The sequence below is a fragment of the Lathamus discolor genome, chromosome 19, assembly GCF_037157495.1.
Source record: "Lathamus discolor isolate bLatDis1 chromosome 19, bLatDis1.hap1, whole genome shotgun sequence".
NCBI classification, from domain to species: Eukaryota; Metazoa; Chordata; class Aves; order Psittaciformes; family Psittacidae; genus Lathamus; species Lathamus discolor.
The window spans coordinates 2,885,395-2,906,365 of record NC_088902.1 but is presented as its reverse complement, the minus strand read 5'-3'; the positions used below and the strand labels follow the sequence as shown (position 1 = coordinate 2,906,365).

The following is a 20,971-nucleotide window of genomic DNA, read 5'->3' as shown; positions in this document are numbered from 1 at the left end:
GCAAACACGAAACAACAAAGAAGTGAAACGCGGAGATAATTAAGGACATAATTGTACACACACAACTGCTTAATTAAGCTTTTCCTCTTTAAACCTGACAGAATCTGCTTACAAGGTGTGAGCGCGAGGGGAGGCTGCCCATATGCTGGGCCATCTGCACTGCAGGCGGGGGAGGCGAGAGCCCCAGTGCTGCAGCCTGTGGGGATGAGGAGGAGGAGGAGGAGGAGGGGGAGGCTGCCCAGTGACAGGAATGAGCATCACGGCCCCGAATGTGCTGGAGGCTGCCCATTGCTGCCACGCTGGATGGGACTGGCAGGTCACCCGCTCCTCTTTGCTGCTGAAACCCATCCCAGCTTTGAGGTCCTCGCCCTGTTTGAGCATCCTCCTTCATGGGATGTGGGGGATGAGGCCAGCCAGACAGCGAAGATTAATAAATGGAAGAAGAAGGGAGGGGGACACCTGATGCAAACTCCTTCTTCCTAAGATTCAAATTAAAGTCATAATGCTGTTAGGAACACGATTCCGAGTTTATGAACATGTTATTTATATTGATTTATCCCTGCAGCCCTCAAGACTTCTTGAAAATAATTAGGGTTGACATTGCCAACGCTAGAGCTAAATGTTGATATCATGTAATGAAAATTGCATGCCTGGGCTCTGCCTGGCAAATGCAGTGTGTTAAAGCGAGCACCGACATCTGCACGCTGTGCCCTGCACGGCTCCTAAAGCAGGCTCTGCAGCTGATGGTGGCTCCCAGCAGGTCCCTGGAGACCCCGACCTGTAGGTCCTGCTGCCCCCGGCCCCGCTTAACCAGGGGCCAGGATACACAGCTCCAGATGGAGAGACTTGGCTTGAGCTGCTGTGGAAGTGGCTCCCTGGGGACAGCCCATCTCCTCTCGTGATGGAGAGGGGCCGAGCTGCATCAGCTCTTTCCCCTCACATGGAGGATGCTCCATTGAGCTGCTTGGTCAATTCTAGATAAAACCCATCAGTTTTCCAGCTCAGGGATATCAGTTTCTTCCACCATCACTCTTAGCAATGGGTACTGTGCTGTAACTCAGCCCTTACTGAGAGGATGCAGCACATGTTCTGTCCCTGTGTTTGGGGTGTCACATCTCAATGTCCACCTTATCCTGGGCTGATGCTGGAGGTGAGAAGCCAGCACTGGGATTGCCGGGATGCCCACACATGCAGGCAGCCTCCCAGAGAGCAGCACATGTGGAATGGAGATTCCAGCCTGGGCTTTGCAAGGCAGAGCCGGTGGGATCAGGGGAGCAATTCAATTAGGCACCTGACGAGGCAAGGAGAAATGAGACAGATCATGGGGATGTGCTGGGAGAGGCAGAGCAGGAGTGATGGGCAAGGGCTGGATCCTGGGAATACGCATCTTTAGCAGCAGCAAGCGGTAGCAGAGATAAGCCTGGCAGCCCCCCTTGCTTCCATACAACCAAGGAAAACCTGGTGTGAAGCTGCAGGAGGGCAGGGAGCGAGCACAATGGGGTGAGGAGGGGCTGCCAGCCCCAGCTGGGGTGAGTTGGGATCAGCATCAGTCAAAGCACACCCGTGTTGCTCCTGATAATGGTCTGGCTGCCCCAGGGGATGCTTTGCATGGAGAAGAGCTGTGCAGAGACCATGGTGCTGGTAAGATGCTCCTTCAGGCTTTGGTAAAACCTATGTAGGAACTCAAAGGAGCATCTTGTCCCTTCTGCAGGCTGGGGCTGAGCGTTTCTGTGCGAGCTGAGCTGGGCTCCAGGGCTGGTTTTAATGCTGTGCCGTGCTCGGTGCCATCCCCGCAGGAGGAGCAGGGCTGTCGGCAGAGCCATCGCTCATCTCTCCCGGGTTGCTGCATCCCACTCGCGCCCGCTCTCATCTGGCTGTTTATTGCTCTAAATTACTGAAGGCAGAAGGGCTGATTCAGCACCGGAACCTGCAGGATATTTCTACCCATCCATCAAAACAACGTGTCCCACTCCTGTCTGGGCTTGTGCTTGGGTCACCTTGCGATGGGCTCGCCTCCGGGCTGGCACCACTGGTGCTGAGGGGCTTGTACCTCTCTGGGGATGCTCAAAGCAGGGCAGAACTGGGTGCATGGATCCAGCTCTGAAGCAGGCAGCAGCTCATGCGGTGCCTTGCTGGATGTGGGGTGGGATGGGTGCAGAGCAGCTCTGACAGCCTGGTGAGCATGGATGGATGAGCTGGGAGTGGGTAACTGGGGTGCCCCAAGAGTTCAGGCCTCAGTGTGTCAGAAACCGATTGTCACGATTTGGAGCTGTCAGCTCCAAACCAGCATCCCCCATTGTCCTGGGGAAATGTGGCTTGTCCCCAGCACCGCGGTGCTGCCCTGTGCTGGTCCAGTCCTGGCACCCACCAGATGCTGCCCCGTGTCCTCCTATGTGGCATTGCCTCCTCAGGGATGTGATGCCGGAGTCTCCTGGGGAGTCCCAGGGAGGGCAAGGTTTTGTTTGTGTGTTTGTTCCACTTTAATTCATGGAAGTGGTGTGGGTACCCGCTAATGAAGTGTTGAAGATGGATTGTGGCTGGGTTATGTTACACGGGGCTCATAGGACAGTTAATTACCCTGGGAAGCTTGAAGGCAATGAATACTTCATGAAGTAAAAGCCAACAGTGAATTATTCATTACCCATTTATCAGGGGCAGCTATGAGAAACCCCCTGGGACAGGGACTGAGCATGGGCTCCTCTTCCCAGCCTTTGGCAATAATGGACTCGCTCATCTTCCCATCATGGCAGGGACCCCATGGGGCTCCTCGGGGGGGGGGGGATTTTGGGGGGAACCTGTCCCCTAAAGCATTGCCCCTCCAAGCTCTGACACCTGGAAAATCCAATGAAGAGCTGGGAAGGGGATTTGGAGGCAGCGAGTGAGCGGCATGGGCCACCCCCTGCAAGGGGCAGAGCAGAACAAGTTGTCTGCAGTGCGATGCCGCACAAGCCCTGGAAGCACTGGCACCATCCCCAACAACTTGAATCCAAGGCAGCAACTTGGCTGCTGCTGTGGGGGTATCCTGCTCCAGGGATGAGGGGAAGGGAAGAGAGGCAGGCAAGGAGCCAAGCCCCAGGCACAGAAGCATTTAAATACACCTGGCTCGCTGATTTGTTTGACACCAGGGAGGAATTAAGCTCCATCCTGGGCTCTGAATCATGCTTAAGGATTGAAACCTGGGGAAAACGAGCTGCGGTGGAAAACTCAGACCGCGGATGAAGCGAAGGGCTGGATGCTCCGTGAGTACCGGCTCGGTGCGGTGGCCTGTGCGGCTGATGGTGCTGGAGCAGGGACGGGGATGTCGCATCCTGGCTCCGCAAGAAATAGGCTCTGCTGCCATCTACCTCTGCACCCGGCAGTGGCCCTGGTGTGTGTGTGGGGGGGTTGTGGGTGCCGTGGGTTGCTGGTGGGGCTGGGGGCTGCCCTGGAGTCCCAAAACATCCCCATCTGAGGCTAAAATGGCACTGGGAGACTTGCAGAGGGAGCGCTTTGGTCTCCTCTCTCCATCCCTCTGCTTCAAGCAGTGGTGGCTCTTGCTCTGTGGTCTTCCACCAGCATCAGCCCCTGCAGAGCAGGGTACAAGAGCCCCCGATACCTTGGGGGGGCTCATGCAGAGAAAGAGCAAGAGAGTGAGAACCCCTCTCCCCCCACTCTTGACATCCTGGTCCTGTCCCTCCTATGGCAGCAGCTCCGCAGCGCTGAGCTGATGGCAGTGCCCTGCTCGGGCTGACCCTGCTGCTTGTGCTCAGTTTGGGGGGGGGATAACGCAGAACGACGTCTGTGCTCCTGCTGATGCTCTCTAGACCTTAAAGAACATTTAACCACCTGGTAAATTATTGATCCCTCTGAGGTCTGGTGCGCTGGGGGCAGCTCGCAGCCCTCCTGGAGAGTTAACTGGAGCCATAAATCAAAGGGACACGTAAGAAATTTCCCATTGCTTGTGCTGATGGCGGCCTGGCCCCTGAAATGCCACTCGCAGCTTGGGAGCCAGGAGCTGCCACTTGCTGCTATTACTTGTTTAAGACCTTGTTAAGTTTAGAAGTTAAATAGACCCCAGGAAATGGCAGAGACACCGAGTGCTGGCTATGGGGGAAATTGGGTGGCTGCCACCCCTTAATGCTCCTCTTTGAGGTGGGTTTTCCAGGTTGCCATCAATCCCAGCTACAAGTGATGGAGAGAGCAGGGCTGGCTGCTCCCAGGGCTGCTGGTGGGAGGCAGAGGGGCTGGGGCACTTCAGCAGCTCCACTTGCACAAAGCGCAGGGGATGTGCCCCGTGCACATGGGGATAGTGTGATCCCCGAGGGGCTGCCGGTGAGGATGGAGTGTAAAAAGCTGATGGCTTTTACCTGTTGTCTTACAGAGCCACTGCAGTGGGGATGGAGCAAGGTCTCTGCCACCGCAGTGATGCTCAAGCCATTTGGGAAGGCTTTTGGTGCTTCCAAGGGGTCCAGTGTACAGAGGTACTTCCTTCCCTGGACAAGTGAGCTTTGTCCTGGGTATCCCCAACAGCTGCAGGAAAGGGTTGGGACCAACAGGAGGGACAGGGAAGAGAAACACAGCAAGGGTCAGGCTGCAGCCTCCTGGCTTGTTTTCACCTAGGGGTTTGGAGCTACATGATCCTGACCATTCCATGCACCAGAGCTGAGCCGAGGATGGGAACTGAGGGGGTCTCAATGGGTGTTGCATTTGTCTTATTTGCATGGGACATCTTTGACCCGTGCTGCAGCAGCAGCCCTGCTCAGGCATGCATGCAAGAGCTGTTCAGCAAGGCAGGGGGCAAATCCTTGCCCTCAGGTGATGCTCTGCAGCATCAAATGGAGTGAGATGTGCATAGGAGTCACCTCTGGGCATGGCCTCTCAGTAAACAAGCTGCCCTGTGGCATGGTCATGTCCTGGGCAGGGGGCTGCAGGCAGCAGAGCTGCAATGGGGCCCCCAGAGCTGTGCTGATGCCAAGTGACACCCATGGGGTTCCCTTTGCAAGGATGCTCCCACCTTGCTGACAGTCACACAGACTGCCCTATGCCCCGAGGTCTGCAGCTGGCTTCATGGGGCTTCCATGGGTTGGGGGCTTTTTTGTGTACTTCACACTGCCTGCACCATCAGGTTTGATTTTAGTATCCTTTGTCCTCATTCCCTTCCTGCATTAGACCTCAAGCCCACCCCAAGGTGCACGGTGGTGAATGGGACCAACCCGGCTACACATGGACTTTGGGAATCCTCTTCCTACTGGGGACCAAGGCAGGGTATCCAAGGAGCACACAAGGTGCTGCAGAGCAATCGGACAAGCCCCAACCCTAATAAATGAGTACGTTCGGCTCCCCGTACCATGATGTAAAGCTGCAGGCAGGCCCCTGGGAGGGGGTTCCTCCCCTCTGCCCCTGCCTGGCTCAGTCCTGCTGTTTATTCCCTATAGAAATGAGAGGTTTGGTTTATCACATCTGCCTGGAGGCAGCAAAGCCACTGAGCGAGCAGGAGAGAGCAGTAGGTAATAGAGGTATTTATTAAAGGAGGGAGGAAATTTATATGCTATTCCTGCTTCTTCAGCTCTCAGTCATTGCCAAGGGGAAAGGAGGAGCGGGCAGCTCGCACAGGAAATAGCCAGGAGTCTGTTTTCTGCCCATTTATCAGTCTCCTGAACAAGACAAATACAGGCGGCCTTGATGAAGGAGGAGGCTGGTGCGTGCCTCTGACACTGCTCACAGCCCCCCAGGGCTGGGGGGACCCCCGGGGCTCCGGTGTTGGTAGCTGAGAATGGGAGAGCAGGGAGGGGATGGATGGGGTGAGAGGGGAGGAGAAAAGGGGCTCTGGAGGGGACGGGCTGGAGGAGAGCCCTGCAGTGGGATGGGGATGGTCCCCCACCGTGTGTGAGGTGTCCAGATCCATCACCATGATCCAAGCATCCCCCCTTAGCAAACCCCTCCCCATCTGTTAATGTATTTAAAGTGCTTGGCATCTACCAGAGAAGAGCACTAGGGAGTAAAAACCACCAAGTATTAAGTGCTAATAATTCCCTACTTTTATTTGCAGTTATCCACCTACATGAAAGAGGCTGGGTTTTTGCTGACACTTTCTTGCTGGGGATTGAATGCTGCCTGAGTCATCCATCCAGGGCCATTTGTTCATAAAAGTAAGGAATTGCTGTTTGAATCCCTTTATTGCTGCTAACGTGACACAGGCGGCAGTGATGGATTTGGAGCCTTTGCGCAGGCTGGGGACGTCCATGCTGGGAGGTGCCACAAATGTGGGTGCTCTGCATCCTCCCGGGGGGTGCAAGCACTTGCCTGGGTCTCCCTGGGTTCAACCTGGGTGAAGGAGAAGCTTCTGGGGCTGTGCAATGTGCCCCTGGGAGCACGTTGGCCTTTCCCAAGCTGTAATCCATGTGGGACAGCTTCTCCCCATGGTGCCAGGGTCTGTGCACCCTGCAGAGGGGCCGGGCTGGGATTTGGATGTGTGATGGGAAAGGGGGAGTTTTTTAATCTTCTTGTTTCCAGAGCTGCTGGCACGGCTGGACATGGAGATGCTTTTCCTTTGGCAGAGACAAATAGACAGAGCCAGACCCTCCAGCATCCTGGCTGCGCTTCTGCGCTCAGAGATGATGAATGTCCCATTGCAGACAGTAGCATCCCAGCCTGAAGGGGATGAGCCCAGGGGCAGGATGGGTGCTGAACAGCACAGCACCATCCCAGGAGCCATCTCACACCCCGAGCCCTTACGCTGCACTCATCCCTGTGTTCCGGGGCAGGACCAAGGACCGGCCCTTTGCTGAGATCTCCCTCCTCACCCCTGCGGATGTCTCCAAATCAGGATGTTATTAACTACAGGCTGCTTCTCCCCCGACTGCTGCTTGCACAAACGATAACTGATTTAAAATGAATTGAGCCAATTACTGCAGTTTTCCTAAAACAGATGATGGCAATACTCGGGTAAGGAGAAGCAATCCCAGCTGCAGCGGGGAGAAGAGTTAGACACTGAAATGCCCTTTGGGCCTGAATTTCCAGCTGGCTCCTTATCCTGGCTAAGTCTGGCTGCTTTCCTCAATTGCGTGTGAATTCAGGTGGCAGCAGCCAGGGGCTGCTGAGGGAAGGTGGTGGTACCTGCTCTGCGTGCAGTTACCCGCTATGAATGAGCGCCTCTGGAATGATCCTTGCTGATTGCAAGCAGGCAGTGCCTGAAATATCAATGCATTTATGGAAAAGAGGAAAGAAATGACTCCTAGATTGTTTCTTTTCCAGGGCTGGGGCTTTGGGGTGGATTTGGGGATCTCCCGGTTCCTTAGGGCTAGGGCACATGGGGGTTGTGCAAGGGCTCCTAAAGGCAGTTCTTGCCCCAGGGTGTTTAACCAAGTGGCTCTTTCATAGCTGTTCCAAGCTGCTCTGCTGTGCCCGTATCCAACCTGTACCTCAAGTTCATCAAATATAAAGAACAAATAATTGTCACTGAACGTCTTGTGCTTGTAATATGAGGAGCTTTAGTGAAAAGGAAACAGGATGAAGACGGATTAAACCTTAACTGTGGGAAAACGAGGTAAGGAATCTTGCAATCAGGTTCCCACTTGTTTCTGTTTCCAAATCATGGGGAACACTGATTTACCTGTGCCAGCAGCCATGGTCCTAGGTGAGGAGGGACACACATGCCACCGGTCACATCCTGCACTGCTCCTCACTGGCTCACTCTGCACAAGGTCCAGGTCCTTGGCTGCTCTGCCTGTGAACACTGTGGCTGGGCATGACCCTCACATCAGGCTGGCGACCGGATGGTACCCACGTTCTGCAGCCCCCAGCCTCGTGTTCCCCGCTGCCAGGAGATGCCCTGGGCAGGACAGTCCCTTTCAATGCAGCCCACACAAAAGCCTTTAGAACTGAGGTTAGATGAGCTGTTGTGAAATCAATTAGTGATAAAAACCCTGTAGGCGAAGTGCACAAATGTGTCATTTTATTGTGTTGCCATCTAAGCGGTAAAAATACATAGATATGAACCAATCTGAAACACGGGGTCAGAAATCGAGGCTCCTGCTGCTTCCCTCTTAATCTCTTATTAAGCCATATTCCTTTTGCTTTTGTCAGCTTTCTAAATTTAATAACTGAACTAACCATCTTCTCCTGTTGCTTGCTTATAAATAAGTGTTACATCGATAAAGAACATCTTTAAAAGCCCCTGGATTTGAAGAATGAGAGGAGCTTGGCCTGGTGGGCAGCTGCAGGGAAACTGTGGCTTCACACCTCCAAAACCAGCATTTAAAACAAGGAAGGGAGGGAAACAAGAAGAAAAACCATTAGATGAGATGCTTTCTGCCCTGGAAAGGTTGAATCAATGCAGGCTAGATGAGGTTTAGCTGTGATTACAGACTGCCTGGCTGCTGCACTCCCTCACTGTCTTGGAGAAACCACTGCTGCATCTTGGATGCTGGAATTCTTTGCAGTGAGTTGGTCCAGGAGAGATGAGCAGCAGCATCAGCTGCTAGAGAGGGGCTGAGGGCAGAACATGGGTTTATCTTTATCTTATATATTTTCTTAATATTTTTATATGTATTTATATGTTTTTATATATATATTATTTATTTATATTTTTATTCCCACCTGCAGCCCCCACCCCAAATAAAGCAGCTCCTTCTCTGCATCACGGATGACTTCAAGCTGCAGCTCTATGAGCATCGCCAGCCTGCTGCACTGGGGACATCACACAGAGCCAGCATCCAGCTTGACAAGGCTCCTCGCAGAGGAGGTAAAGCTGCCGGCCCACTGCGGTGCTGCGGGTAGTGACACATCTGGCGAGGCAGCTGGATGCTGAGTGCAGATGGGGGTGGCCAGAAGGCACCACTGCAGCATTGCTGCCAGCATCTGCCACTGCCCCCGAGCTGCAGCTCCATGGGACCCTGCTCTATCTCTCTCCCATCCATAGGAAATCCAGCTGCGAAGCCTCAGCCCACCCTAAGGTGGTCCCTGGCTCTTCAGAGCTCCCTGTTAGGGGTCCTGGGATGCTGTTATCCCCCTCCGGGGTCTGCTACATCGCTGTGAATTCCTCCAGCATCGCAGCAAAAGGCGAGCAACCTTCAGCTGTAACTGCAGCGTTTAAAACAAGAAGAAGAAAGGGGTTTGGGATGCAGAGCTCAGGATGTGTGGTTTGGCAGGGTTGTGTTCCCATGATGTCCCATTGTGCTCAGAAGTAGAGGGGTGAGACAGGCGATGCTGAGGTTGCCGCCTTCCCTCGCACAAGGCGCGTTCAACTGCTTGCTATAAAAAGCCGCGGTGCCTCCGCTCCTCTGCTGCTCCCTCGCTTCAAGCAGCAAAAGGAAACGGGTTTGTTGCTTTGTAGGTGAAGGAAAGGAGGCTCCTGAGACCCAGGAGAGCAGGCCATGAATTATTCAGTGTAGCTGCTGGTGCAGGAGTGGTGCCAGACCCGCAGCATCAGGCCAAGAGCCCCCAGTTCGGGTGGATGGGGCAATGCAGAGGCAGGGGGTGCTCAGGGAGCTGGGGTTAGGAGCAGCATCTTCCCCCCACCTCCGCAGGGCTGTGCTGGTGGCTGGGTGCAAATGGTGGTTTCTATTCCTGCATTCCCATCCCAGGGGTGCACCTTGGGCTTCCCACCGGTTTTGGTTGCTTTGGCCCAAAAGGAAGGAAGGAGGAAAGGAAGGGAAATGCCTGCGAGAGGGTCCGTGTGCTGAGCAGGGAGGGCAGAGCCCCGGCAGCCCCTGTGCTCGGGATCATTCTGCAGTGGCTCCATAACGAATTCACTGGCACAGGGAACAGTTTTTCCCTGACTCTGCCAATTCCTGACTGCCGCTGCCTTGAAGGGCCCCATGGGGAAGGGAGCTTGAACTCTGCAAAAGCTCTGCTTTATTTAAGGCTACGTGGGGAATGCTTAAATGTTAAAGGACAGAAAAATAATGGCTGGTGATAGCTTGGGCTGTGAGGGCCATGGTACAAGCAGCGGCACTGCCTGCCCTGTGCCCTGTCTGTGTCTCTTTGTGCCTCTAAACCCCTCTGGTGCTCAAGGCTAACAGGGATGTCACCTTGCTGGGGATATTCACTGCTCTCCCCTCTGTGATCAGGGCTGGTCTAACCCACAGATCCCCCTTCCCATGGTCCTCGAGACAGCTCTGGGCTCACGTCTCCAAAAGCAGCATTACATTTGCATCAGCATCTTGTCAGTGCAGCCCCACAGAAAGGAGCAGGACGGAGCATCTCGATTTGTGTCTCTGCTGCTTCTGTTTATTTCTTACTTTTTAATCCCTATTCCTTGACTGTAGAAGTCCTTGTGCTGACATCTTATTTATAAAATATGTACAGGATGCGCTCAGGGGCCGGTCCCACCCTCCAAGGCTGGCTGTGGGTGTCCGACCAGCAGGAGTGGAGCTGAAAGACAGCTTCTGTGCCTTGGAGTTGGGAGAAGGAAGAGAAAGGAAAGGGCTGAGAGAGAGACTTCAAAGTACGGGAGCAAATATTTACAGGTTCCAAGATGAAAACCCCTGTATCTACAGAGTTGTCTTGGGGCTACAGGGAGTCAGGCTTGAAGCAAAGCCCGCTCACAGCTCCATTTGTTCTATTGATTTATGAAGACTGCGGGTATCGATTCCCATCAGCCGCGTTGGCAGCGGAGGCAGCTCTGAGAGCCCCAGGCTTGGGCAAAGGGCAGCTCCAGCCGCAGGGTTGTGCTCAGGGGTGTGCAGTGTGCTCTGTCTGTAGGCTTAGCTTTTGCACTAAGTGAGGGCTTAATGCTTCTGCAACACTCCCTTGAGCACCGGGGAAGGGGATGCTGCAGGGACATCGTTCAGGGCAGGGAGCGAAACAGCAGGGTTTGGGGTGTCCCACTGGCTGCTGCTATGGTGTGGACTAAACCAGGGGGGTCAGGCAGGGGCAGTCCCCAGAAGCTGACCAGCTTCTGGGAGCTGGGGAAGGGACCTGGGCTGCCCTGCGAGGGGCTGTGCCAGTGGGAAGAGTTCCGTGTGTTTGCACCACTGGGCGCAGGGGTGTCCAGTGCCTTGGGGATGCTACCGCAGTAGGTGCACAGCTAAAGGCTGGGTGTTGGTGCGCAAGGGAGGGACTGCATGAAGGGAGACTGTGGGAGTGGGGTGTCTGTATTGGTCCCTGAGCTTGGTGGGTCACCCCAGTTCAAACTGTCCATGGTCTACGCAGGTGATACTTGGCTGGAGGAGATGGAGGAGACCTCGGTCTTGCTCTGGGATACAGCAGAAGAGGTGTCTTCATCCCCAAAGGGGTTCTTGCCACAGCAGATTGTGGTGATCATGCAATTACGGAACTGAAGAGGGGAGAGAAATGGAGAGTGATGGCATTGGGGGACAGTGGGGATGTGCTACAAGGACCAAGACCCCCCAACAGCCCCTGAGATTCAGGGCTGAGATTCAACCCCTTCTGGGAAAGAGTGAGGTGCCTGCAATGACCCCAGATGTGTTGGTAAGCCCAGGGCAGAGGCTCACCCTGCATGGCATGGGGGTCTCACCTGCTTGTTCATGAGGACGTAGATGATGGGGTTGTAGAGGGAGGAGCTCTTGGAGAAGAAGGCAGGCACTGACATGAGTGTGGCGGTGAAGTCTGCTCCCTTGTTGGTGAAGATCCAGAACGCCACCACGGCGTAGGGCGTCCAGGCCAGCATGAACCCCAGCACCATGAGGATCACCATCCGCGTCACCTCCTTCTCAGCTTTCTGGGTTGTGGCTGATTCCTGCTGCTGGGCAGCTGCCTGCAAGCAAGAGGGTGTTGAGGAGCACCCAGCAGCTTCCCACCCCGCGCCACCTCCTGCTGCCCACCCTGGCCCCATCCATCCCCTCCCAATGTTACCTCTCGGACTTTGCAAATGAGGCGCCCGTAGGAGAAGAAAATGACCACGACTGGGATGACGAAGTGGATGACGAACATGTAGAGGACGTAGGACTCATTGTGATAGTCAGGGTTGTGGGTATAGTAGTCGGGACCGCAGGAACACTGCATCCCCTCCGGCATGTATCTGCCAGAGAGAAAGGTTAGGATCTTCACCAGCACCCTCCCTGGGGGCCACAGGAGGAGCTCAACCTAGGGACTGAATTGCCTGCTGGCCTGGTTGTCCAAACGCTCCTCATAGTCTGCAGAGAAGAATGGGCTTTTCACAGCATGAGACAAGCTGTGCCTGTTAAAGCTCCTCTTTCTCTGCAGAGCATGAAGGGCTATTGCAGTAGGAGATGCTGATCCTTTGGCTGCCTTTGGTGAGGGGACAGCAAGCCATCATGAGACTGACAGCTCAGGTCTCATTTACATTCTGACTTGCCTTACTGCCTCTATTGCAGGAGCCCAGAGGGTTTCACATCCTGTCCCACTGGGGTGTCTGCACAGCAGCAGGGGCTGCCGCATCCTTGGACTCACCTGGACCAGCCAAAGAGGGGTGGAGCAGCGCAGGAGAAGGCCATAACCCAGGTAAAAGCGATGCCCATCATGGCGTGGCTCGAGGAGAAGCGGAAGTTTCCCATGGGTTTGCAGACAACGATGTAGCGCTCGATGGCCAGGACGACCAGGGACCACAGGGCGACTTGGCCTGCAGGAGGGAGAGAAACAGAGCACATGGGGGTGGTAAGAGCAGTTCTGGGTTCGATCTTCCCTTCACGGTCTTGTGGCTGCAGAAAAGAGCAGAGGGAACTGAGGAGTTGGGGATCAGCAAGGGAAAACCAGCATCCTACTAAATAACCGAGGATCTCCCAACCGCAACACGCTGAGGGGAGCGGCTGTGCTGCAGTGGGATGCTGGCGATGGAGGATGCTGGTGATCATCATGGGTTTGTAGGACTTTAAAAATGAAGGGGGTGAATTCCAGCTGGGCACAGAGAAGCACATTCCTGGCAATGATACCAGAGGTGTCCAAACCTGTTGATGCCTTTAAATGTGCATTTCATGAGCCTTCCGCCAGTGTTGGTGCAGGGAGGTGTGTGGGGAGGCTCTGTGTGTGTGGGCATGCCCGCACATGTGTTTATAAGGGATAATTAAACTTCAGGGGATTGGAAGAGTTTAGTCGGTGCCATAAGCCTGCTAATGCCCCCAGCTGTGATAATCTGCTGATAACTACACCCTGTGCTTGCATTCGCTGGAGACCTGCTGCTAGCGCTGAGACTGCTTCGCATCAAACATTCCTCCCTCTGAACAGAAGCCTCCTTGTTCTTTACTAGCCACAAACAGTAGAGGAGCAAATAATACTGCCTGAAGCTCACTTGGTCAGAAATGATGCAGACCCATATGATCTTCTGACCCCAAGACCAAGCCCTTCCTCAGTCCTTGGCTTGGATCAGGACATTTAACTTTGCTTTTGCCTGGCAGAATAGCCTTTCCCCCCAATCAGCATCATTGCAGGAAATTGCCCCATTTAGGGGAAAACAAGTGAAGCCCTTGCAGTGGTTATGGATGTCTACAGCAAGGATTAGTGGTTGTCAGATCCGTCACGAGGTGTCATGTGGGCCCGGTGGCTGCGTGGGCATCGGGTGCAAAGTGAATTTTCCCTGTTTTGCAGAGGGGGGGTTCTGTAGGGCGAAGCGTTAACAGCTCTCATGTCCCTCAGAAATGAAATAAGGAAGCTCCCGAGGGCACCCAAATTGGGAGCAATTGGGACAGAGATGAGCAATTGCTGCAGAGACAGGGCTTGGCTTCACTAGCTCTGAATCCTCCTTCCCCCACCACGCTGCTGCTCTTCTCTTCTGGTCGAGAGCTGCCGCATCTTCCTTTTTTCCCTAAAGAAGCTGTGACCCTTTTTTTTTGTCTTGAACCCCTTTCCATGCCCATACCTTCTCCCAAGGGATCTCTCTTCCCCCTCTGAACCCTCCCCGGTGCTCCATCTTTTCACAGAAAGGGAAGCCTTTTGCCAAAGATGCTAGACATTGACTTAAGGACATGATGCGCTCTCTGTCTTTAAGCCACAGGGAAGCAGTGCCTTGCACGGCAAGCTCTGCCCCATGCAACCAGCTGCGACACTGCAGGAGCATGCCAGATGGCTCTCTGCATGGAAGGGATGCTGCGTGCATCACGGCTGCCCTGATGGTGTGATGAAGGAGAGGAATTGGGCTCCCAAAGCCATGAAGAAGGAAAACCCAAGCTCCCACAGCCCTTACCTCCCAGCGTGGCGAAGAAGCCTTCCACAGCACAGCCAATGGGGCCGAAGACGAAGTAGCCATTCCAGGCCGTGTAGAAGGTGACTGTGAAGCCAAAGCAGGCCATGAAGAGATCAGCCACGGCCAAGTTGACCAAGATGTAGTTGAGCGGCTGCCGGAGCTTCTTGTGTTTGAAGGTGACCAAGAGGGTGAGGAGGTTGATGGGCAAACCGGTGGAGATGAGGAAGAAGATGTAGCAGCACACGACACGGTATTTCCAGGGCTCAGCTAGGTAGTACTGCGGGTACTCAAAGGGGCTTCGCACCACCCCTGTCTTGTTGGACATAGGCACGTAAAAATTGATGCCTTCCGTCCCGTTCATCCTGCCAACGGTAGGGCAGCTGCTTTGCTTCTAAGGGCTTTCTAAAAATCAGATACTCTGGGTCTGTATTTAATTGTGCTTCAACCCCAATTTAAAGAAAAATGAAGCACCACCCCCTAATGCGGCAAAATATCCGATTTTTGGATATTGGGATCCCCCAATCCGAAGAATAACTTAATAAGCACAACAGTAGATCCGAGGGGACGGGAGGTGGTGCCTGCCCCTGCTCTGCGGGGAGGGCTGGGCTGGCAGTGCCCATGTGCAGGGAGGTTTTATACCCTCTGGCCTCCTTGGGAGCGCGGGGGGAGCCTGGATTAGGGTCTCGGCTGATTTTGTATGACAAGGGCAACGGGATTGAGAGGGGTTGATGGTTTAAGCACCCTCTAAGCAGCCGGTTGGCCCCAAAACCTGCATTAGAGCGTATTAATTGCCATTAAGTGTTTAATATTGTTTAAGGAGTTTGGGGGAAGGAAGGGATATGGTGGGGAGCCCTTTGGAAGAGGGGCAGAGGTAGGAGGAGCAGTGGCGAGTTGGGCAGCGGCTGCTTTGGGCAATTGATGGGGAAATGGGTCCGTGCTTAGGCCCACAGAGGGTCAGTGCCTTTGTCAGTCCCTGCATGGCTGAGGGACCTCCTCCTTGAGAAGGTTGCTGGGGGAAGACTGGATCCAGCTCTGCGGGTCTGAGCCATTGGCTTGGCTCTGGCTGTTTGGCTGCTCTTTGCTCCAAGTGCTGCCTGCCACGGACACGTGTCCCCATCACAGAGCAAAACCAGGCTTTATGAACATGGCTCAGGGCCATCTCTGTGCATGGGGCAGAGGCAGGAGGGGAGACAGCTTCCTATACCAAAGCCTGCAATCTCAGTACACCCAGCATTCTCGGGAAGGCCTTTTGGTTCTATTACACCCTGAATCATGGACCCTGCTTGTGCTGGAGGGCAAAGGACTGAATTTCCTCCTCTGTCTTGCCTCCTTGTGAGGAAATACATTATTCAGCTGATCCTCCAAGGATCTCTGGCAAGACAGAGGGAGTGCACCATCTGGCAGGGATGGAGGTGGCACCATCCCTGTCTCCCAGGGAGCTACTGGTGAGGGTTTCCCACCTGAGCCTCCTCCTCATCCCAGCAAGTGGGACACTGATCTGGGCTGCAGCTTTGCATGGATTGGCAGGGTTTAGGGACAGCTCTAAAACCAGCCTGACAAAGTGCCACTACTCACTGGAGAAGCAGGTCCTGAGTACCCTGGGGAAGGGAAGGTAAAGCCTTGGAGATGCTGAGGGACCAGAACCAGCCTCTACCTCACTGGGAGAGCAAGCGGGAGGGAAAGAAGTGTCTCCCCGTCTGTTAGCACTCAGTATGGGGTGTGTGTTCCCCATCCCAGCACACATGAGGCTGTGAAACCTCCTCCGCAGGGTTGGTGCCAGCTTGGAGCACCAGTGCCTCACCTCATCCAAGGTTTTTCCCCATTTCTTCCTTCTGGGTCATTGATGCTGTTCCTCCAGGAGACCTGCTTAAGGAGCCTTAGTGAAGCTCTTCATTAATCTCTGACATCTGGTGGCGTTAATGGCCCTGATCTGTTAATGCGGTAAGCTGCAGCCTCCCCACCGCTGCCCCCCACCAAGACAAGGTGCAAGAGCAGAGTCCATGCTGCAGGAACGAGGTGCTCTGCAGGACTGGGATGCCTGGGAGCTGGAGGACAGGAGCGGAAGGTTAAAGGGCATGGCTGGGACGAATGATGTCCTAATCGCTGACCCACTAATCCACTAGCAGAGATCCAAGAGGAACAGAACAGGGGTGTGGTAAGAGGAAGTGGGTCACATCAGCCTCAGCTGCCCTGGGATAAGGATTCCCCGTGGGATATCTGTGCCTCTCTTGTTGTATGTCCTGTGAAACCAGTTGTGAAACTCCCAGTCAAGGTCTTCCTTGAGGAGGAGAGTTTCTTGTGGAGAAGTCCCATAGCCTTACTTCTCATAAAGCTTTCCCTGGACGTATTTCATGCCTCTCCATGAAATGGCCTCTCCATATAGTCATGCCTTTCCATACAGCCATAGTCAGGCTTCTGGACATATAAAAGCTGGGCCCATTTCCCCAGAATTAGTTTCAAGCAGAACCCAGAAATGTTAATACACAGAGATGTGCATCTCCATTCCATGCCCCTCCTAACCTCCATGGTAGAGAGCAGCTCTTTCCAGCTAAGTAATATCACACTGATGGTCCACCTTTAAAAGACTTGGACCTTGCTGCCAGTGCCAGCAGCATCTGAAAGCTCTGGTGCTTCTCCCAGGTTTTGTACATGAACACAGTTATGGGAAAGTCAATTTCCATCTCCCATCTGAGACTTCCTACCACATCTTTGTGCTGTACTGTCTTTGAGTAGAGTTGTGCAAATGAAGCCCAGCTATGTGGAGAAGGGGTGAAATGAGTCTGCTTTGGGCGCTGGGGGAGAGGATCAGATGCTCTCCTTGATCTGTGGACCCTCTCCACTTGCTCTTCCAGCTAAGGTGGGGTGCAGATTTGGTTTCATGTGTGAAACCTTTCATACAGATGACTGTACGGACCATGAGGTCTTTCTGGACCAAGAGGACTTTCACCTGACCTTCAACAAGATCTAGACCAGGACCTTTCCCCTCTTTGGGAGCTGAATATGGAGCAGGTAAGCCTGAGCCCCCTCTGTAGTGCTAACAGGGGCTGTCCTACCCTATCCTCACAGACTTGGCTTCCTCCCCTGCGAGCTGGGGCTGGTGTTCTGGTGCATTTAGAGCTCTCTGCAGGTCAGGAGCAATCAGAGCAATGCCAGAGGCCTCGAATAAGCTCAGCATAGGGAAATGACACTGAAGAGGAGAGCTGGTTCCTTCAGGACATGTCCTGAATACAACCTTGGTTCCCTCCACGTCTCTGTCACAGAAATGGAAAGCGATGGCTTTAATTTGGTGTCTCTTAGCAGGGAAACTTTATGGGCTGTCTCCCAGAGAGCTCTCAATTGTTTTCTATGCTGACTCTACGGCAAAGAAGGCAACAGCAAAATTCAAGCCCTGTTTAATGTGAGAGAAGAGGCTGCTTCCTTTGTGGTTTTCCTTAAGAAAAAGAAGGGTTTTCTTCCCCTTTGCAAGGTTGGTTTTATTTCCTGCTTTGCTAAGCTCTATGAGATGAGATTGCCTCTTTGTCATTGTTTGTCCGCACATTGTGTGACAGAGCCCTGAGCTGCCCTGGGCTTTTATGTCCTGTGTAAAGCATGAAATGATAATTATAATCAAATAACTAATGTGCACTGAGCTGATACGGTTGGTTCACTGGGCACAGCCAACAGGCAGAGCAAAGCATGGGCTGTGCTGCAGGAGGTGAGTGTCTGGAGCAGTGGAACTGGGAACTCTGTGCTGTGCCTCTCCCTATCCAAGCACAGGGCTCTTCGCTGCTGCCTGGGCAAAGGCACGGGAGCCACTTGTCCCAGGACACACCAGGAATGACCTGCAGAGCAAGACGTAGAGAAAGACAAAAGAAATGAGTCATGAAGCAAACATCTGTGCTTACATGCTGGTCATGGGCAGGACCTTGAACCTTGGCCGTGAGCACCAATGCTGAATGAAAACTGGTGCTGAGCGTGCTTTTATTCTTCTGGCAAGCCCTGAATCCCTGGAGGGGCTCATTCCTCCCTGGTGCAGAAGAGGGAGGAAGGTGCAAACCTCACACTGCCTCCCGGTACCCCGGTTGCCCTCATTTCCCCGTATCAGATAGCAGCCACGCGTGGCCATTGCGCTGAGCCGCTTACGCTGGGCTTGTGAGCTCCCTCGCCAGGAAAGGGGTTAAAGAAAGCTAAAGCCGGAGCGTTACAGAGACCATATGGAGGGGAAGAAAACCCTTTATCCTGTAATTGGATTCGTTCCCTGGTGGAGGTGAGGCTGAGTGGAGCTGACAGGTTGTGATGGGCGAGGTGCTGCCAGCAGCCCTGTCCAAAGCAGGATGTGTGTGCACAAACTTGTAGATCAATCCATTAGAGTGGATCAAATAGATTTAAACGCGTGGCAGGGAGAAGGAGGACACGGATGTATTTACAATTTGGTTTGGGGTGGCTGCTCCTCGCCCTGCAGGGATTAACCGGGCTCTGAGGAGGCAGCTGTGCCCTCTGCCACCATCCACAGTGCTCCTGGGCACTCCCCTGGGCTTGCTCATCTGCATCCATCCAGGACAAGGATCTGGTGGTGCACAGGGAGGTTCTTCACCCCATGCCCTCATTTCTGTCCCCCAAAATAAGGGTGCACGGAAGCCTCTCTCCTGCCTTGCTCACAGTCCCCAAAGGGCTTGGGCAGGAGGAACCCCAGCTCCTGTTTCCCCCCATCACAGCTCCTTCCCCAGGCTTTCCCCACCACACAGCCTTGCAGGGATTGGGTATCCCAGAGCCAGAAGGCAGCCGGGAAGCAGGAAGAGCTTCACCACTGCCAACCTTGCCTCATGTGCATGGTGTTTGCACACAGGCAGGCCCCTGCCACCTCCTAGGCTTTTCCTCCTGCTGCTGATCCAGGTAACATCTCTACAAGCACCGGAGGATTTCCTTGGAGAGACAGCGAGTCTTTGGGACCTGTCATTCCCTTGCCAAGGAGCTGAGCAATCCGGCTCAGCTGTGAACCTGCTCCACTCCGTGTGGTGCTGTCAACACTTCACTAAGTGACAAGCGGGGCTGTGCAGAGTAGGCAGGTTTGCAAGACAGCCCCACCGGCCACGGAGTGCCGCGGGATGAGCAGCCGGCACAGCCGAGCAGCACAGGCACTGCTCTCTGTATGGAAGCAGCTGAGCGAGGGAGAAAGCCATCCTCTGGGAGGGCGGCATGGCTGAGGCAAGGGAGAAGATGCTGTCTGCTCCTGTGGGAGCTTCCAGTCAATCCCTTGCTTGATTTTGTTCTGCTTTATTTGAGCTACGTAGGTGTTAGGCAGGAGTCAACAGGGAGAGCTGGGAGTCAGGGATCTGTGTCCAGCTCTTCTCTCCAAGCTCTGCTTTGCCCAACTAGTGGCAAGTGCTTAATTGCAAAGTCAGAGGGGCAAAAGAAAGGCTTTCATTTAATACCAGAGGGATGGAGCAGCGCAGCACCACCACTTGGAACTGCAGCGTCCAGCAGTGCGTGCTCTGGCCCAGCCCTGGGAGCAGCTGAGCAGGGGGTGGCAAACGGAGATAATCCAGCTCTTTTATTTGTAAATCTCATTTGAAGTCGAGCCCTGTTATTCCTGAGGAGCTCACTGTGGATGTTCATAGTCCTCTGCAGCAACGCTTTACATGAGCTGGTTTGTGTTGTCATAACTGGGTCATGTTTTCTCTTCATTCCTAGTGCAGAGTCCTTGGTGTCCTCGGTGGAAGCTGGACACTGCAGTGATGCCAGCAGCATTGTGATCTTTGGGGACACGGTACAGATGGGGTCGCTTGCTTGTTCCCTGCTTTCCAGCAGGGCTGATGCCCGGCTGGGCTGGCTCCTTGCCCCAGTGTCCTCATGTTCCAGCTCCCAGAAGAGCCGTGTCCCGGTGCTACTGTGGGTGTCCCGGGATGAATCCCTCACATCACTGCCCTGGCCATGCTCTCAGCCACCTGAGGGGCCCCATCCTCTGCCTTTTGCCCTGTTCTGAGGCCCCTGTTCCTCTTGGTGGTGCCTGGGTGTCCCGCACTGCAATTCATTTCTGGCCTCTTCTTGCTGTCCCTGCTTTAAAGCCTTCTAGGGATTTGCTCCAAACCAAACAAGTCCCTTCTCTCCCTTTGCCCTTCATCCTGTAATTGGATTCATTTCCTCCATCCAGCCCACCCCGGGATTCTCCCCATCCCTTTACATAACAGTGCTGGCTCTGGGCTGCGTTGCTCAGGGCTTGACCTGCAGCCACTGAAACCTGTGGAGGGGTTTGCACCAATTTCAGTGCACATCAAATCCCACACGGGTACAAACCCCTTTTCTTTTGCAGTTCCTGCTCCCATCCTGTTTTCTGCCTCTCTTTCTTCTCCATGTGTCATGGGTGTTCCCTCCAGCTGCTGCATTGCTTGTGCAGCAGTTGCATCCCTGCACAAACCCTTTGGATAATGTGGTCCACGAGCTCCTACATCCCACATGGCATGAGAGAAGAGGGAAGCGCAGCAGCTCTGCACAGATGAGCAAAGCAATGGCAGGATTGCCTGGAAAAGATGATTGATTCTTTTTTTTTCCACTCCTTTCATTAATATTTATTCTCCTTAATTCCCAGTCTTTACTGTTTAGCTCTCTAAAGCACTTGTGGCTGAGAGACACACTGAGATTGCTATTCATCACTTAGGCAAAATATCCATGGATTAACCAGGCATTTTATCAAATGTGAGTCCTGTGCTGCAGCTGGAACTGGCTGGACAGGCCCAAATGTCTCTGCAGATCTTTCTTGCTCTTATCCGAGTTTTCCATTTGCTTTTCCCGGTCCCATGTGGGATGGATGTGCCACTGTTTTGCTGATCTCCAGGTTTCCTTCATGAGGAACACTCACTGCTGAGCACATTGACTTGAGCGTGCACTGTCTCTTTTTCACCCTGAAGGCATCTG

At 53.9% G+C, this 20,971-nt stretch overlaps 1 protein-coding gene and 1 long non-coding RNA gene across 2 annotated transcripts; one reads left to right on the top strand and one right to left on the bottom strand.

Annotated features, from left to right (window-relative positions):
• Positions 1 to 3,151: 3,151 nt before the first annotated feature.
• Positions 3,152 to 8,720, top strand: LOC136023540 (uncharacterized). The gene is made up of 5 exons (XR_010616631.1): positions 3,152 to 3,239; positions 5,149 to 5,306; positions 6,029 to 6,128; positions 7,360 to 7,525; positions 8,584 to 8,720. It is a non-coding gene; the product is annotated as an uncharacterized LOC136023540 (long non-coding RNA).
• A 2,403-nt stretch (positions 8,721 to 11,123) lies between these two features.
• LOC136023539 (green-sensitive opsin) lies at positions 11,124 to 14,441 on the bottom strand. Its single transcript, XM_065698044.1, has 5 exons — positions 14,081 to 14,441; positions 12,355 to 12,523; positions 11,797 to 11,962; positions 11,459 to 11,698; positions 11,124 to 11,257 (listed from the first exon to the last, which is right to left on the bottom strand). The coding sequence occupies exons 1-5, from the start codon at positions 14,439 to 14,441 to the stop codon at positions 11,126 to 11,128; spliced, it is 1,068 nt and encodes a 355-aa protein (XP_065554116.1). The 3' UTR covers positions 11,124 to 11,125.
• Positions 14,442 to 20,971: the final 6,530 nt, after the last annotated feature.

Bases quoted from the DNA above. Each gene is read 5' to 3' on its own strand.
- LOC136023539 (XM_065698044.1), bottom strand. From the start codon at position 14,441: ATGAACGGGACGGAAGGCATCAATTTTTACGTGCCTATGTCCAACAAG. The intron at 11,699-11,796 runs GTAACATTGGGA...TCTTGCTTGCAG, and splicing joins TCATTTGCAAAGTCCGAGAG to GCAGCTGCCCAGCAGCAGGA. The intron at 11,258-11,458 runs GTGAGACCCCCA...TCCCCTCTTCAG, and splicing joins ACGTCCTCATGAACAAGCAG to TTCCGTAATTGCATGATCAC.